This window comes from Penicillium verhagenii, assembly GCF_028828195.1.
Source record: "Penicillium verhagenii strain IBT 33310 chromosome Unknown utg000005l_segment0_segment0, whole genome shotgun sequence".
Lineage (NCBI taxonomy): Eukaryota > Fungi > Ascomycota > Eurotiomycetes > Eurotiales > Aspergillaceae > Penicillium > Penicillium verhagenii.
Window position 1 is genome coordinate 2,554,854 of NW_026643169.1, and position 17,148 is coordinate 2,572,001.

Below are 17,148 nucleotides of genomic sequence, written 5' to 3' on the forward strand. Positions count from 1 at the left end.
GTTTAGCAGTCATCGGCCAGACACGGTTAGGGCCAGGGAAACAGCTACCCCTGCAGGCTCTTGCTTGTTTTTTTTTTTTTTTTTTTTTCTCTTTCTCTTTGCATTCTATACATTTCGAGAAGCCTTTTTCTTTTATAAAAATGTATGCATGCGGAAATAACATGGCGTCATTGTAACCATGCATAGTGACACTCTGCCGTATACGGTAGTTGAGATAGGATTATAGGATTTTGGGGTATTTTCTAAAATTAAAAATATTAAAAATAAAATAAATCCAATATTAAATTCAATTCCACTATTATACTCCGTACATCGTACTATACACACTAACTTTGGGATTTAGTCTAGGTTGGTCATAGTTATGTTGAAATTCTAGAACTATCATTCGTTGGGGAACCTATAGGTACTTTTGTGCAGCTAAGAAGCATTCTATGACATACGATCATGCACCTCCTTTTTCTCCTCAAGTCATTACTGAGCCGCCGATAGGACCATGCGCAGGTCAGCTGTCTCTGTACCCCGGACCACGTTTGAGTTCTTCTTAGGTAACCAGTACTACGATCCCAATGCTTGTCATTCGTCAATCCAGCCGATCATGCGGGGGCATCCCAGCCCATTACCTAATAGACTATCACCTGATCGACTTTCTCCAATTTCAACTGTCTTGTTATTGGAGACCGTTGTCTCCTCTTGACCACTTCCAGTTTAACCTCAGACTCATATGATTAACGTGGAAATGACCAACGCACCAACCTTTGATCTGTGCGGAGCATATAGTGTACACATAGTACACCTCTTTGCGCCCCCCTTCCCAACCCCCTAAAAGGCCAAGTCATCGCCTTGCATTCTCGGCATCTCACCCGAGCTTGCTGTGTTGTCCTTTCGGATTGAGATGCCGAAGGCGCCTCACCTTCCACCTCGCCAAAATCACAATTCTAACTATATCACACGCTATTCATCTGTACGATTTTATCCCCGGCTAACCCGACAGGGTTGGCAAGGCTTGATTCTGGAACCGCGCGGCTTGAGCAACAACACCAGGTGTTGCAGTCGTCTTTCAAATGCCAGATGACGCTAGTTTCGTGCACTATTACTTTTCACCTTGCGCCCGTAAGCTCGTAGCTCACCCGGGCCCAAAATGAAACCATCCGAAGGTCGGAGGAATCTCCTAGAACCAAGCCACCGCAACGCCGAGAGTAGGAGCTAGAGGCGGGATCCACCAAATAATAACTGCCAAGGTCCCTCCCTCACTACAATTTTACTCCGTAGTGGGCGATCTCTTTAACGCGGCGGTGTGCGACATGTTGATCCGTTGATCGATTATTCGCCTCCCTGGAGCTGGTTGGATCGGTTATGTACAGCCTAGAGATGATAAGACAATAGTTTGTGAGTTGGAATTTGCCGAGCCTTGGCTCCTGCAACCTGCGAATGGATCGTCGCTACGTAATTCGCTTCCTTGTTCGCAAGGAGCTGTCTAGGGACCTGTTCATTACGGGATTTACGAACTTTTGAAGTATGTTTTGAATTCCGGACACGGAGTAAAAAAAGAGTATCTAAGGAGTAATTAGGTGGATCCTATTTCCTGGGGAGAATCATGGCTCCTTGGAAAGAGGTCACTTGACAGGGAAATCTCTCGGGTCCACTTCGTGTTTATCAATCTTATCGCTGGTTTGTGGATATCCGTGGTCGATCTGCCCCAAAAGTCAAATTTATGGCTTGCTTCAACTGCTTTTATAACACGTTTTTTTAAATTCTGTATCTGGAAAAGGGTTGGATTCCTGAGCCAAAAATTCATTTAGTGTAAAAAATAAAATACTCTATTAAAACCTGCTAGACATTACTTTCTGTGTACTTGACGGTCTTATTGATCTTGATACAAAAAACCTCGTTTTAAATGAAGAGATAAAGTAGCAGCAGCTTTGGCCTGAGGGATCTCATGTACTCTGCCTTTACTATTCCTAATTGTTGGATCATGGATCTCAACCCCTATCTACTGCATATACATCAGTGGCATGTTCCTGGGTTGGAAGATACTTCAAGGCGGCATAGTATTCAGCGGCAATGATGTCTCTAGATTAAACCTTATGTGACATAAAAATCAATTGCCTAGTAGCTAAGGCTTATTCATAGGTCACTTGACTTTAATTATTATGAGCCATGGATACATGAATCTCCGCATCTGTTGTAAAAGCCAATTGGTTGGCGATAAGATGTGACTACTAGTACGGTAGGCAGTGATGTCAGTGCCGTTCCACGAGACTCAAAACTCTAATTTCCGCTATCTGATCTTCCAACAATACGCGTTGTTCGTTTTGTGTTTGCTCTCGATTATCGCGCTCCTCTTATATTGTCTGAACAGTGTTAAAGCCCCATTAAATCGTTTCTTTTTGCGTTTCGTTTTCTACCTTAATTACTGCGCATTCCCTATGTATGAATTGATGTCCCCTATGTGTGGATTGGCCTGTCATATTAAACATCACTAAGCTTGTTCTTTGCCTAAGATATTAATCCGTATCTGATTGCATTGGCAGATCATGACTATACTCAGAGATGACATCTATATTATACTAGTAGACCAAAGCAGAAGACTTTGGTTTCAATTAGGCTTAGAATTCCGGACAGTGCTTTGCTTTTTATGCCTGCTAGGAGACCACAAGACCATAGGCTACTGGCTGCCAGCTACATAGTGGCTGGTCGTCAGTACAAACTGATTCGTCGCGAAGTACCAGTTGATCCCAGCTCACTGCGTGTCTGCGGTACCACTATCAAATATTATACGTCGTGTGTGATGGCAATGTTACTAGTACCCTACATTCAATGTTCAATGTTGGCCTCCAATTCGTTTACCTCCAGATTTGAACAGAGCAGCTACACAACTTGGTGAATATCTCAAATTTGTTTGGATTTTGTGCTATTCAATTCATTTTAAACAATGATAAGCTTTAAAAGATATCTGATCAATAGGAACTTCATCCCAGGAAGAGAAGAAATAAGATGCAATTTAAGACAAATATGAAGAAATGTATACTGTATATGAACAAACTCTGAGTAGTATAAATGCATTCTCCAAAGAAGCACTGAACATGGAGAGCAAAATAAGTATGGAAATCAATCCAACCAAGAAGATGGAAAATAACACGCAACATCCATGTATAGAACCGACATGGTCAAAATAAATAGAAACTCCAAAGGAAACTCCAAAGTTTCATTGGGCAGGATCAACCGGAGCCCATAATTCGTAATATTCGTTTGCGCGAGCTCATTGCACAATCTACTCGATAGCAGCGCTGTTCTCGTCACCGTGAAGAACAGGGTTGACCTTGGGGTTCCACTTGAGCTTGAAGTCATGTCCAAGCTCCTTGCGGATGGCAGCCTGAACAGCATCGAGAACATTGTCGAAGACACCGAAGCTGGCAGGGTTGTTGGGATCGTTCTCGCCCTTCTTGCCTTGGAAGACACCAGTGCGGACCAGGCAGGTGTTCCAGCCGTACATGTTACCACCGATGATGTCGGACTGTGGGTTGTCACCAACCATGTAGACGTTACTGGGGAGGCGGTTCTCAGTGTGGATCTCCTCCATCCAGTGCTTGAGGACCTCATCGGCGTAGGTGTAGGTGGCGCGCTCAGGCTTGCCGTAGACAACACGCTCAAGCTCACAGCCAGTCAGAGCCTTGTACTGGGCTTCAATGGCGATTCGGAATGCACCTTGGGTCAGACGGGGAGGGCCCTTGTGGTTGGTAGGGAATACCAAGTCACCTTGGGAGAAGTAGATGGGAATACGGCTGGCGACGGGGTCCTTGGCGCGAGTAAGGAGCTTGCCATCCTCAGACAGCAATAGATCCATAATGATCTGGAAGTCTGTGGCATAGTCGTAGGAGTCAGCGAAGACGAGGATAGCGTCGAATTTCATCTTGGAGAAATCACGAGGCTTGGCGTTGATGCGGTCTTCCTCCGTGAAGGTGCGCCACGGCGACACAGTCGGGTCCCAGGCAAGAATGTCCTTGGGGTGGACGACGTTCTTGAAGCCGTAGGTCTCCGCAACTTCGCGGACCTTGTAGCCCTCACCACCGCATACGAGAACAGTCTCGTAGTACTCTGATAGAGCTTGCATAGGAGTGTGGGATTGGATGAACTGCTCGGTAGAGATGGGGGCCTCGAGCATCTTTGAGAGCTGCTCACAGCGAGCCACCTCTGTCTTACCACCACCGTTGGTCAACAGGATGTAAGGAATCTTAATACCCAGCTCGTTTTCACCGTTCAGGATCTTCAATGCCTCCTTGGCCTCTTCAATGGGTTCAGGTCCGTGTGCCAGCACACCGTCAATGTCAAAGGCAAAAGCCATGTTCTTGGCAGTTTCAACTTTCTCCTTGAACATGTCCTGGACCTGCGAGGTCATGATGTCCCGCGCGACCGCGGGACGATCTGTCTTGTAAGAAGAAAGACGAGACAGGCGCGGTGAGCGAGGAATGGGCAAAGATGTGCCAAAGGAGTTGCGTGAACTCCTTCGCTCCTTCATGGAGGGCGACAGGCTGAGGTTGTGCATGAGAGCTGCGGCATCACTGATGGCGCTGCGAGATGATGGGATCTCAATAGTATTACTGCCATCACTAGGGATTGGTAGATTTCGAGGATTGCTGGTGATGTCGGGACGACTGTCCACGACAAAGTCAGAATCATCAAATCGAGGCATGGTGGAGGATGATCGGTGGAGTAAAAGAAAAAGTGGGTAATGGGGGTCTAAGAAAAGAGGAGAAAAGAGGAGTCGATCTAATCAACTAGAGATGCTTAGTACTGGTTCAAGTAGACCAGCACGCGATAAGACGATATATATATGAGAATGAAGACGAATGCGAGGGGTAAAGAAGTAAATAAAAGAGAGAGGGCAATGCGCGTATATATACAGCCTCCAGGTACCAAAACCAGGTAATGAGCACGGTTGGCACGGTTGGCAAACCGAAAAGCATGGTATCTGGCCATTGCAACCAGTTTGGGGAAATACAATTAAGGGGGTGTGGGGATCCACCCGTGCGATAGCATGAATCTTTAGAAATTAGCGTCATCACTTGGCTAGAACAGGATGGCTGTTGTTGCAGTTTGGGTAGCCTGATAATGCGCATAGTCAAGAATAGATGCGGAACGGGACGAGTACAAGGCACCTGCGACGTAGTGGCGGCACCACTGTTTCTCCGGGTACCGGGTACCTTTTCGTTAAGAAAGGAAAGCCCAGAAGAGCCTAGGAGAGCGCTCCTCCGACCAATTGACCGGGGACTGATTGGTTGTGCTGGAGATAATCTTGTAACCAGCCTGAAGCAGCGTAGGACGTTGAGTGGATCGAGAAAAAGGACTCATAGTTGTTTATGATTGGACAAGAGTACATTTCAGCCATGGAATCGACAGAAATGACGAGAGGAAGCGGGTCAAGAACTTGAGCTCCGTTTTGGTCGATGATGTCATCCGCGTTTTGAAAATTACCAACGTATTTTCGCTCATTTTCAAACGGTCTTGAATTGTCAGGTTGTACAGGAAATATTCAATTACCGCAGGTACCGGAAGGATCGTCAGGAAGAACAGGGATGTCATTACAAGATAAGTTTAAGCATTGAGGGGTTCTGTAGTATGTAGTATACTTGTCCAGTTGGTCCTATTCCAATTAAAGTGGCATGAAATAGAGGGAACAAAGTGCCATTGATTTTCAACAACTAGTAGTACATACAGTATTGAACACCTGAAGACGGAAGTGCAGCAAAGGCGGAAAGTAAGTTACCCCTCTATCCCCACTAGCTATCTGCACATCGTCATCGCTCGCCGCTTAGCTCCCCCACCTTCATAATAATTCTCTTCCCCCTCTTCCTCTTCTTTTCCTTCTATACACAATAATATATCAATCTGATTCAACATGTCTAACGGAAAGACCTACACATTGAACAACGGAGTCACCATCCCTGCGGTTGGCTTCGGTACCTTCGCTAGCGAGGGTTCCAAGGGCGAGACCTACCAGGCCGTCACCGTTGCTCTCAACACTGGATACCGTCACTTGGACTGTGCTTGGTACTACCTCAACGAGGATGAGGTTGGTGATGCCATCCGTGACTTCCTGAAGGCCAACCCCTCCGTCAAGCGCTCCGACATCTTCGTTTGCACCAAGGTGTGGAACCACCTGCACCGCAAGGAGGATGTCGCTTGGTCCATCCGGGACTCCCTGAACCGCCTGAAGCTCGACTACGTTGATCTCTACCTGGTTCACTGGCCCATTGCCGCCGAGAAGGACGGCCAGGAAAAGCCCAAGATTGGTGCCGATGGCAAGGTAAGACTTTCATTTCCAGATCAAACGCAAAAAGAAAAAGGAAGAAAAATTAACAAAATATCTAGTACGTGATCCTTAAGGACTTGACTGAGAACCACGAGGAGACATGGCGCGCCATGGAGGAGCTGTACAACCAGGGTCTCGCCAAGGCCATTGGTGTGTCCAACTGGACCATCCCCCAGCTTGAGGATATGGCCAAGTTCGCCAAGGTGCAGCCACAAGTCAACCAGATCGAGATCCACCCCTTCTTGCCCAACACCGAGTTGGTGAACTACTGCTTCTCCAAGAACATCCTGCCCCAGGCCTACTCTCCTCTGGGATCGCAGAACCAGGTCCCCACTACCGGCGAGCGTGTCGCCGACAACAAGACCTTGAACGAGATTGCCGAGAAGGGCAACAACACCCTGGCCCAGGTCCTGATTGCCTGGGGTCTGCGCCGTGGCTACGTCGTGCTCCCCAAGAGCTCCAACCCCAAGCGTATTGAGTCCAACTTCAAGAGCATCGAGCTTTCCGATGCGGACTTTGAGGCTGTGAACAAGGTTGCCGAGGGCCGCCACTTCCGCTTTGTTAACATGAAGGATACCTTCGGCCACGATGTCTGGCCCCAGGAGACCGCCGCCAACCTGTCTGCTTAATTTTTTAAATTTAAAATACCATCCTAAGATGATGAGATGATACCCGGGTGGGGCTGAGGGGGTTTGAAAACGTGTAATGAACAAACACGATAGATGAAATGAATGATTTCCAAACCTCAATACTACTTATTTTTTTTTCTCTCTGGCCTTTGGCAAACACTAATTCTAAGCAATCGATACTAGCATGTGCTTCCGGTTTTGCTGACCAAAGTACCTAGCTGCCTTGTATTCAACCCCTCTCATTTTCCCCGCCGGGATCCACGGGCTAACTTCCTAATTGTTTCTCATTCCAAGGTTTACACGCAGTAAGAAACTTTTACTTACTGCAAGGCTAAAAGATCGTCAATAACAACATTAAATCCACAGCCTTGACCTCTGTACGAAATACAGAATACAGAATCAAATCTAAACCCTTTTTACAGTTCCCCAGCCACCGTATCATACGAGCCTGTAAATTTGCACTTGACCATCTCACCCCCGTACGCACTAAGAGTACTCGTAGATGTACTAGTAGTATGTACACATTCCTTCTTTAAAACCATCTGTAACATCAAATTACCTAGTAGTATCCATACTAATACCCAGTACCCAGCCTTCTGCACTCTGGAGGAGCACAGTCCCCCGCCAATGACCACTGCGCATAACATTCGAATCAACAAAACCCCACCAATGCACAGGCCCACAATAAAACCATGTATATCCGGCAGTAAACACGGAAATAGAATCTTCCTGCACGAGAATACTATTGTTTCTCTTCTATTCCTTCCTACATGTACCGTGCCATCAATGCCCAATTCCCCATCCAGTACACCAGATATACACATCAATGCACATGTACAGTAGAGTAGTAGTATAAGACCCAGGAGCAGAGTACTCCGATATGCATCAAGATGTCATTCCGCGTGTGGCTTTCAGCCCCCTGCGCCACCGACACCAAGATGCCCTGAAGCTAGGATTAGCGCGGCTATCTAACCCGGTCGGTCGTAGTGCGCGAAGTGACGGATAGACGGGTGATTCCGGAAGTGGGTGAGACTGGTGTGGACGGATTCGGGTGCGCAGGTTCAAATGTTGGTTTTGTGCAACACCGGGCGCCGGATGGGGGATGGATGGGTGGGGATGTATGTTTATTTGGCTTGGTATGGAGTATAGAGCGGGCGGAGTCCGGGACGTGTTTTTTTTTTTGGAGGTTTTAGGTAAATTTTATTCCTGTGTCCATACTATTTTATATAGCTAGTAGTTTTGGGGGAGTTGGATAGTCTGGTTGGGGTCAGTTGTTGTGCAACTAAGCACTTTTTGACTATTGGGGATGTCTGGGTTGATTGGGAGTGGGAAGGATGGATTCGATTCGATTCGATTTAACGGGTGGTGTGTATTTCCGCTTTGGGAAAAGAGGCGTGTAGTATAGTAGATTTGAAGGTGCGCCTTGATGCGACAGAGTTTAATTGCCTCTTCTTGGCTCGAGTCTCGGAGTTAGTAGAATGAGATGAGATGGGATTGACGGTTCTGGAGATTTGCATGTGTCTTTCTAGGTCGAGGTCTGAGTGTTGTCCAGAGTTCGATCCAGCTTGTATTGACTTTCTGGCCCGTGGGCACTGGCACAGTGAAGAACATAGCTGGATGCATTCTGATTGGGGAAAGGGATACTCGAGGCAGTATTAAGTCCAATGCTATCTAGCATATGATGAACATGTACGATTTCCACTTACACTACACCTGTACATGCAGTATGAAGGGGTTAGGCGAAATCACTGTACTTACCACTACGCAGTGTAACTGCTGCGTGATCGCATATCAGGGAACTAACTGGTCATACCTTTGCCGAGGGAGAAATCGGTCTAGTACTGCAATTATCTGACCTCATTTCCTGTATTTCCCCATCTACTAATCAATACTAGACACCTTAAGTGGTAAGTCTAGCGCGGGGATCAGATCCCCCGCTGAAATTGAGACTAGCGTCTTGGTGTCAAGCCCGCGACGCCGGGCTCACGCCATGCAGCAGCCATTGACGGGTGATCAGAGAAGACAAACCCGCTTTAAGACTGGGGTGCATCATTGAAGCAACGCCATCTCATGAGCGTCCATGAGCAAATACCAGTAATTTTGTATACTCCTACTTTGTACCGCTGTACAGATGAAATTAGGTATAGAGCAGAGCAAGTCAAACTTGATTTGATACACAAGCAAAGAAGTCAAAGCAATAAGGGAGCAAAACAAGCAACAGTGGTATCTTGAAAACAAACAAAACTCCGTATAAGACAAGAAAAGCTGCAGGTTATGCAAGGCCCCAGCATAAACCCTCAAACATGTTCAGATTTCAATATTACCTCGTTCGAACACGGCGAGGTGTGCACCCCGCACTGGACTGGATGCTCCGCCTGGATTCGGAGCTTCCGTCACTAGTGCCTGCACTGCGAGTGGGGATACCACTGACAAAAGACGGCTCAGTGGCCCCTGTAATCTTAGAAGCCGGGGCAGTAGTAAGCACCGAAGAACTTGGTGACTTGGGAGTCAGTCTTCGGCGAGGTTTAGTGGGAGTCGAGGGTCCTGCAGATTCAGCTTCCACGGTAGGGGCCGAAGGAGCGGGTGGCTTGGTGGTACGTCGACTACCTGTTTTTACTGGTGTGCCCGAGGCCATGGTCGAATCACCCAAGCGGCGGACGCGTCGCGATCGCGGGGGTGCGGTAGTAGGTGCAGTAGCGGGTGCAGTAGTGGAGGCTGGAGCACTCTCAAAATCCTCGTTGCTCGAGGACTCTTGCGTCTGGCTACGGCTGCTGCGCTGGGCAGATGCTTTCTTTTCGGCGCGTGTTGCTGCAGATCGTGAGACGGTGCTTTCTTCGACGTCATCGTTGCTGCTGTTGGCGATTTCCTCTGGCAACTCAAGGCTCTGTCTCTCGTCCGCGTACTGCACAAGTTGTTCATCGTTCCAGGTCACGGTCTTTCGCCCGGGCGAACGACGGCGATCAGCTTTACGATCAATCTCTGCTGGATGTGTGCCGTCATACTGCTCCTTGGCCAGGGCCTTTAAAACATCTTGAGGAGGCAAGGCATTGCCCATATTTTGCCGAGTGTACTTCTTTGTGATCAATGCCAGCTCTTGAGCCTCAGTACGTTGCAAGAAAATAAATTCATTGCCCTTGGCCCGGCGCAAAGCGATAGTGTTGCGCACGGTGGGCATTTTGACCGAAGGACCTTTGGCCCGCGTGCTTCGCCGGTAGGACGGGCTTGCGGGTGCTGGCTCTTCTTCCAAAATAGCCTTGGCCACTGCATTCTCATGGGTTTCATTTCCGAATACAATCTCGGCGGCTTTGATTACTGACGCATCAACCTTGATCGGTGAAGGCGAGTTTGTATCCAAAACTTCCAAGGCACGACGGGACCGCGGTGTTGTAATTTCTGTATCTGGTGACTCTTCGGTACTTTCGGTACTGGATGTCTTTTCATTTGCATCTCCTTCTTGGTCCATTAAGGCAGCCTTTGCCGCACGCTTCGCCTGGGCCTTTGACAAGAAATCATTGAGTAGTGCTGTGTCCGCTCCATCGAGTGAGCTACGCAGAGCTGATCGAACGAGCGTGCCCTCTTGTTGTTGTGTCAAATCGCGCACGGCTTCCTGGGGAGTTGGTGCCAGGCTGTCGTTTTCATCCTTGGCTACAACATCGGCCGTTGCGCCGTCCTCTGAGGCCATGGGTTCAATAATCGCTGGAATTTCCACTTCTTTCGCATCGGAGGCACCATCCAGGGCTTCACCCACGGTTCTACCAGATATGTCGAAATCCAGTGTACTACAGAAAGAACTCTGTTCCTTCTGCAAACTTTCATCGAATATATCGATCGGGCCGTCCGGCAATTTGCCTGCAATTTCCGGTTAACAAACAAAATCCCGAAATAATCCAATAATCAGACCAAAACTCACGACGCTTCTGGCCCGTCTTCATATCGGAAGCCCATTTCGTCTCAAGGAACGAGCGACCTGATGTCTGTGTTTGATGGTCCTCGCGCATCTCAGGCTCATCAGCCCCAACACATCGGCGCTTCACACCTCGCGTATAGCCAGCATCTCGCGACGCGTTGATGGCAGTTTGAAACGCGCCCTGCTCCAGCATTGTTGATGATTCGAGCGATTTCATACTTGTGAACGATGACTGAAAGCGCTTCCACAATTTTCGTGACTTGGCGCCCGCCTGGAAGGGAGTAGATGGTTTCCGTTCCCACAGATGGGGGATTGCGCGTATGGCTTTAATGGGGGTGAAGCTGAATGAGCTGTCGGCAGTGGGCTCGGAGGGGCCACTATAGTATCACGCGCAAGAGCGCTTTATATTAGTTTTGTGCTTCAGTATTGTGGCCAAAGAGTCATGTGTCCTTCCAAGAATCTGTTGGTGGTACAAAACAAAACAATAGATTTGAGACAGAGCAGCCCCTGGACCAAAAGGGGGTTTTGATGCGACAAAGATGCGATAGTCCAAAGAAAAGAAAAAAAAAAAATACAAAGTGCTTGATGCAAGAAGTTCAAATCGACAGAGAGAAATTGACCCACCATGCTTGCGCCTGTGTTGAGGCAGGACCGGTGTCCATTGTTGATGTTAACGCGCGGAATGTGTCAAACAGCGTCACTGGAATCTGAGTAGGAGATCTTTGACTAGTCGCAGCGACTCATAGATGTGTGAAATTAGAACATTAAAAGACTCTTTTAATAAGAGTAGATGAAATCGATTATCCGTTATGGACTGTAAAGGTGTTGGAGGGGGACAAAAGAGGAAGCCATTTAGTTTTTGACATAAACGAGCCGTTTATTGTTGCCCTGCCAACACACCGCATGGTTTTCTCCCCGCAGCCAAATTGGGTAGCGATCCCACCCATCTGGACTAGTTTCTTATGGTGGACCATTTCACTCCGACTGATTTAGTCAGTTTGTATGTACATTCTAATCAAGAAACAAGTTTAGATTAGCCAGGAGATGCTAATCTACTCGTACTTGTTTCTCGCTCAAGCCATAAAAATCCCGTCCCTTTGTATGTCTCCGAGAGTCAGTCATAAATTATCATGTTTTGGTGATTATGGAACTCTTACGGAGTACACTTGGGCACGAGACCCATATAGGAAGTCGGAACTATTGAACTATAGTAGTACAGTTCCACTTCGGGCCACGGCTACATACACTAGTAGTGGCTTTCGTTTACCAAAACAAACATTGGAATCAAGATTTCAGGCGGTATGTACATATAAATCGCAAACTCAGCCTTATACAAAGAACCTTGGAAGTTATCAATGTACATCGGACCCTCGGCCTACAGATTCGAGAGTACACATGTAAACCATGTGTGTTGCGAACTGAATGCCGCTCACACTATCTCGACTCTGGACACAAATGTGCAGAATCCCCGATCGTGCTGCGAATTGCCATGTGCCTCCATAGTCAGTCATGAGTATATGAAGTCATTCAATTCGAGATTACCTTACAAGATTGTACTAGGTTACCAGATAGGTTACCTTAGAATTATTGGTTATCTACCGATATACACATATACATACACATCACTTGAGTATTCATTTAGAAGATCGCATTTGGAGGCAGCCCTGGAAGGCAAATCCATATAAGCTATGTTGGTTGATATCATGTGGAAGTCAATCCAAACTACAGGTAAAGCAACATCCATAGATAGATGGGAAATACTCCGCTTAGAACTAGCAGAAGCCGCCATCAACATACCCAGAGCACGGACAGCCAAGCGGTCGAGGTGTAGATCATATCTCATTAATCATGTAGTGTACTGCCGCCACAAGGCCCGCAAGAATCAAGCCCGTAGCTATCCATATATTTCCCGTATCTCAATCTCATCACCGAAGTGGTTCGTGCATGTCCCGCTCATCGAAGGGATCACCAAATTTGTCTGGTAGAAAAAATAAATCGGTCAGCGCCATCATCTCCTCACAGGCCAATCCTCACAGGCCAATGATTGAATCGATCCTGACCACGTACCCAGGTTGAAGTCCTTGTCAACTACATGTTCCATTGCTCGCGCATATTCCTCCCTCGAACGCTTACTGTTCCACGCCCCGACATCTTGGTTTGCCGCAGTAGAAAGCCCGTTGCCTGTCAAGGGCTCGATGGTCTTTGAGCTGTTCATTTCCGCAACACTGAGGACTTTTGAAGGTTGTGAGCCGGGCGGGGAGAGCTCCGATGCAGGGACGGACGAAGCTTGTGGATTGTAAGTTGGGGTGCGCGCGCCATTGTTGGCGATGTCGGAGGCCGAATCGACGGAGGAAGCCATCTCGGAGTCACCGTCTGGGTCTCTGGAGTCTTCGTGGAAGAGCTGTCAGCGGACAAAATATTTGCGGTACAGAGTGTTGGCAAGGGTGGATGGTAGGAGGTAGCTATGGGCGTAGAGCTGGCGCTGAACATAAGGCACCATGGCATGTAGCTGACAAAGGGGTTACTGTAATTGGAGACAAACCGAACTTACCAACGGCCATTATAGCAGATCAATACGGCTACTCGACTGGTATTGAATTTCGGAGATATAGAAGTGACGATCGATTGAGATCCGATGGGCTAGAAGCGGAGAATCCGCCGGAGATACTGAGGCGGGGCGGTGGCCGCTCTTCTTTGCAGCCCGAATTTTCTTTTTCTTCTTACAATCCCTCATAGATACTTCTTGCACATATTGGTGCCAGATCCCTATTCATTCTTGTTTTTAGCTTTTGAATATTTCTGCCTCGATCAACCTTCTTTCGCCCGTTTAATCCACAGCGTTCCGCTGCAATGAGCGCAAATCCACAAGTTCCCGATGCATGGGATGATGACTGGGAACCCCGAGCAGATGTAAGTTGAAATTCAAACATGCTGGATCCTTTGAGAAATAGAGGGATATAAATAATTAAATTGATGCGATTTATATACAAAAAAATGACTGACGCTTGGATCTTCTACAGGCACTAGCAAACGACCCTACCCCGCCGACCGAGAAGAAAGTCTCGTCCAAAGTTACCAAAGCTCAGCGGAGGGCACAGCAAGCTGAATTCAACCGACAACTATGGGCAGAAGCGTATGTGCTATTTGCAGAAGACGAAATAATAGGGAATCCCAACTCTGACAGCATTTCCTACAGTGAAACCCCGCAAACATTCCACTTTGTTGAAGCTCGTCCCGACGTACCCCTCAAACAGGATATCAAACCCGCTGTCACACTTCTTAGCCGGCGACCACAGCTGGCGACCCGGCAATCAAGAAACTCCGGCATTGATGGAGCTACCACTGGGCTACGTCACCTAGGCCTGGATGCTGCTGATGACGACTCAGAAGACGAGGCTGATAAAGCCCCCGAACCAACCTTTGAAGAACGGCAAGCGATCGCTCTGAAGAACCGAGAAGAGAAGCAGCGCAAATATGAAGAAGCTCGAGAGCGGCTCTTTGGAAGCCCGTCCGCGAACAATTCCGGGGCTTCATCACCGGGGAGTACAACTCCACCCCGTCAGCAGTTCGGGGAGGGCAGGGGCAAAGGCAAAGGCCGAGGGGGTAACAGTCATCAGAAACGAGACTCATCTGCGGCCTCCAGTAAGTCGAAGCACCTCTACGACCCAACCACTTCAGCTAGGTCAAGTGGATCGCATCTACAAAGACGTGATCGTCCCGGCGATCGAAGTGATTCTGAGAAGCCCAGTTCTCCTGCTTCTCCTGCTTCGCCCGCTCCGCAGCAACCTACTCGTCATCCTCGGGGCCCCGATGCAAGTGGAAGAGGTGGCTTTAAATTCAACAGGGGTGCGAGAGGGAGCTAAGGTGGTACACTGCCGAAATATCTTAAGCACTGTCTTCATCTCTCATTATGGGTCTTGAGTCACTGTGATTATACCGGACAGTTGAATGGGTTCAAGGAAGGGAACGGCCCAAATTGATCGCATTTGCAAGCAGAGAGGTGTTCGGGCGGTTTTCTGTTGGGAAGAGCTCATTATCAGCGGCATTGAACTGGAAATGAACTGGGTAACGGACACTTACCGGCATATCGCGCATAGCTCTCGAGGTAGAGCTCGTCCGTGCTGGTTGTTGCTCGGACTTGATCGTTGGACTCTATAGCATTCACCCAAGAAGCCCACCGTCCACCGTCCTCGGCATCTGGCCAGCCTCGGTATGGCTTCAGGACCCGATTCAGCCGAACAACCCAAGGCGCAGCCTGGATATCCACAAAGGAGATCTGCCCTCCCATAAAAAAGGGTCCTCGCGGATGAGCGGCCTCAATTAGTGTATCGAAAGCAGTTCGAAGCTCTTGGGCATTTTCGATCTGCTTCTGTGGATCCTGCTCTTGCAGTACTCGATAGAACGTTGGCACAATATTTCGGTTGACCTGGAACTTGTCAGAAATGGTTCAAACGATGCAGACTTGGATTTCTGACATGATCCGCCCATAGTCGACAGTGGGCTCGCAACTTCGGGTCGGTTGGGAGAAGGGACGGTCCGATTTTCAAATCCTCAAGCTACGGTGATATCGTCAGTGCGAGTGATGAACCGTTTTCTCTGGGACCGTCATACATATTCCATGAGCACAGTGCTTTCGTAGCACCCCCAGTTGTCATGACGTAAAGCTGGGACAAGCCCACGTGGATTCACCTCCAGCAAGGATTGGGGTTTTTCATAAGGGTCTACTTCAATATACTGGTATGGTATGCCTTTGAGCTCCAGTGCGATCCAAACTCTTTGTACGAATGGACTTGGGATCCACTGAGTCAGTGTCACATCAATATGAATGTCTTAGTGAGATCTTACTCACCAGAAGCAACTTCCATAAAACTGGAGATTTGTTTCCGCTGCATGATTCGCAGCTGTCACGGCGGCTAGGCCGGTCGCGATTGTGTGGTACGCCTTCTTTTCGTCTGACATACCTTGGTGCTGAGGTTTTATGTCAGAAATGGTACAACCAGATCGTAAAAAAAAGTTCCAAGAAAGACACTCAAACAAATACTCTAGATAACATGCAAAAATGGAAGGAACTTGCAAAGCGGGCAGTGGAGTCGAGTATATCTCAGGTGTGACGTAGCCAAGCTTTCTTGCGGGGAGATGCCAAGTCTCTAGAACTTTTGCGGATGGAATAAAGATACGTACCCCGGACTTTTTTCTATTCTTATCCTCTTTCAAAAAGTGCCGTTGAACACTATTCTTCTTGACGCGATCGCTCTCTTCGAGTGTATGCCGATGCCCACCACTCACGCCATCATTCTTTCCATTGGCGCCGTTTCCATTCACCCGCTGAATGGTAAAATACCTTTGCCCATTTGCACCTGGATGTCCCTCTGGGAGAGCTGCGTTTGGTGTCAATACACCGAAGGGCTGGGTAGTCTGGACAGGAAACAATGTATGGACTCCGGGTAGTAGCTCGGCGGGAAATGATTCAAATCCTCCAGTGGTATCGTTCGATCCACTGCCGGGCAGATACTCTGTAATTTTAATCTTCACGTCGCAGAGGTCACGTTCCCTGGCGGTGCGCTTGCGCTTCTTCTTGTTTGGGTCATCAGACTTGGGCGTCCCTGGAGGTCGGCCTTTCAGCCGGCAGTCCCAGTAATGAGAGACCATCGACCGGCGCTTATACCGCTGAGTTGAGCGATGAGAATAGACATTATCAACATGAGGAAAGTATATCTGGAATCTATCGATCAAGCATCATTAGTCCTCAGGGGGCTTCTTCATGTATATGTCTACTACGAAGCAACAAATTCCAATGACAAATCCGTTGGAATGTCACGTCTAGGGTCCGAGAACAACATACTGCTCTTCTGTCAGAGTAATAACATCGTCTGCTTGAAATAAACGATCTCTCCAGTACTCCAGGTCAGGTGGATCAGGTATCAGCTTCATACCCGTCAGCTGGCCTGCAAAGTTTGCCGACTCTGTCTCTTCACCTTCTAGTCCACCGTAGCTCCCCTGGAAAGATTGATCGGCAGACTGCAGGACCATTTCATGAGAATGGGGATGGACATGTCCATCGGTCTGCAGAGCCATGGCAGTCTGGAGAGGCTGTTGCGTGACATTATCAATAGACCGGAAGGTTGTATAGGGCTGTGAATCAGGGAATGGGCCGAGAGGTGGGGCCAAACTTGCAGATTCGACGATCGGGATCGTTGATCCCAGGCGAGGTGATGCATTCATGGGTGGAGTGGCGTGCTGCTTTTGGCAGTGCGGAGAAGAAGGGGGCATGGTGGTTGAAGCGGCGTGATGTGCGGAGATAA

General features: G+C 48.3%; 6 protein-coding genes across 6 annotated transcripts; 2 read left to right on the forward strand and 4 right to left on the reverse strand.

Annotated features, from left to right (window-relative positions):
• Positions 1 to 3,271: 3,271 nt before the first annotated feature.
• N7466_004474 (phosphatidyl synthase) lies at positions 3,272 to 4,690 on the reverse strand (the record flags this gene model as incomplete). The annotated part of the gene is made up of 1 exon (XM_057163871.1): positions 3,272 to 4,690. One exon carries the CDS (start codon positions 4,688 to 4,690, stop codon positions 3,272 to 3,274), a length of 1,419 nt encoding a protein of 472 aa, XP_057022552.1.
• A 1,206-nt stretch (positions 4,691 to 5,896) lies between these two features.
• Positions 5,897 to 6,939, forward strand: gldB (putative glycerol dehydrogenase (GldB); the record flags this gene model as incomplete). Its single annotated transcript, XM_057163872.1, has 2 exons — positions 5,897 to 6,304; positions 6,370 to 6,939. 2 exons carry the CDS (start codon positions 5,897 to 5,899, stop codon positions 6,937 to 6,939), a joined length of 978 nt encoding a protein of 325 aa, XP_057022553.1.
• Positions 6,940 to 9,259: 2,320 nt separating this feature from the next.
• On the reverse strand, positions 9,260 to 11,508 carry N7466_004476 (uncharacterized protein; the record flags this gene model as incomplete). Its single annotated transcript, XM_057163873.1, has 3 exons — positions 9,260 to 10,788; positions 10,850 to 11,223; positions 11,471 to 11,508. The coding sequence occupies 3 exons, from the start codon at positions 11,506 to 11,508 to the stop codon at positions 9,260 to 9,262; spliced, it is 1,941 nt and encodes a 646-aa protein (XP_057022554.1).
• Positions 11,509 to 12,771: 1,263 nt separating this feature from the next.
• Positions 12,772 to 13,407, reverse strand: N7466_004477 (uncharacterized protein; the record flags this gene model as incomplete). The annotated part of the gene is made up of 3 exons (XM_057163874.1): positions 12,772 to 12,824; positions 12,914 to 13,234; positions 13,398 to 13,407. 3 exons carry the CDS (start codon positions 13,405 to 13,407, stop codon positions 12,772 to 12,774), a joined length of 384 nt encoding a protein of 127 aa, XP_057022555.1.
• Positions 13,408 to 13,696: 289 nt separating this feature from the next.
• On the forward strand, positions 13,697 to 14,709 carry N7466_004478 (uncharacterized protein; the record flags this gene model as incomplete). Its single annotated transcript, XM_057163875.1, has 2 exons — positions 13,697 to 13,756; positions 13,867 to 14,709. The coding sequence occupies 2 exons, from the start codon at positions 13,697 to 13,699 to the stop codon at positions 14,707 to 14,709; spliced, it is 903 nt and encodes a 300-aa protein (XP_057022556.1).
• A 91-nt stretch (positions 14,710 to 14,800) lies between these two features.
• On the reverse strand, positions 14,801 to 17,116 carry N7466_004479 (glutathione S-transferase family protein; the record flags this gene model as incomplete). The annotated part of the gene is made up of 7 exons (XM_057163876.1): positions 14,801 to 14,862; positions 14,927 to 15,272; positions 15,322 to 15,402; positions 15,458 to 15,635; positions 15,696 to 15,814; positions 16,028 to 16,568; positions 16,689 to 17,116. The coding sequence occupies 7 exons, from the start codon at positions 17,114 to 17,116 to the stop codon at positions 14,801 to 14,803; spliced, it is 1,755 nt and encodes a 584-aa protein (XP_057022557.1).
• Between the last annotated feature and the right edge of the window lie 32 nt (positions 17,117 to 17,148).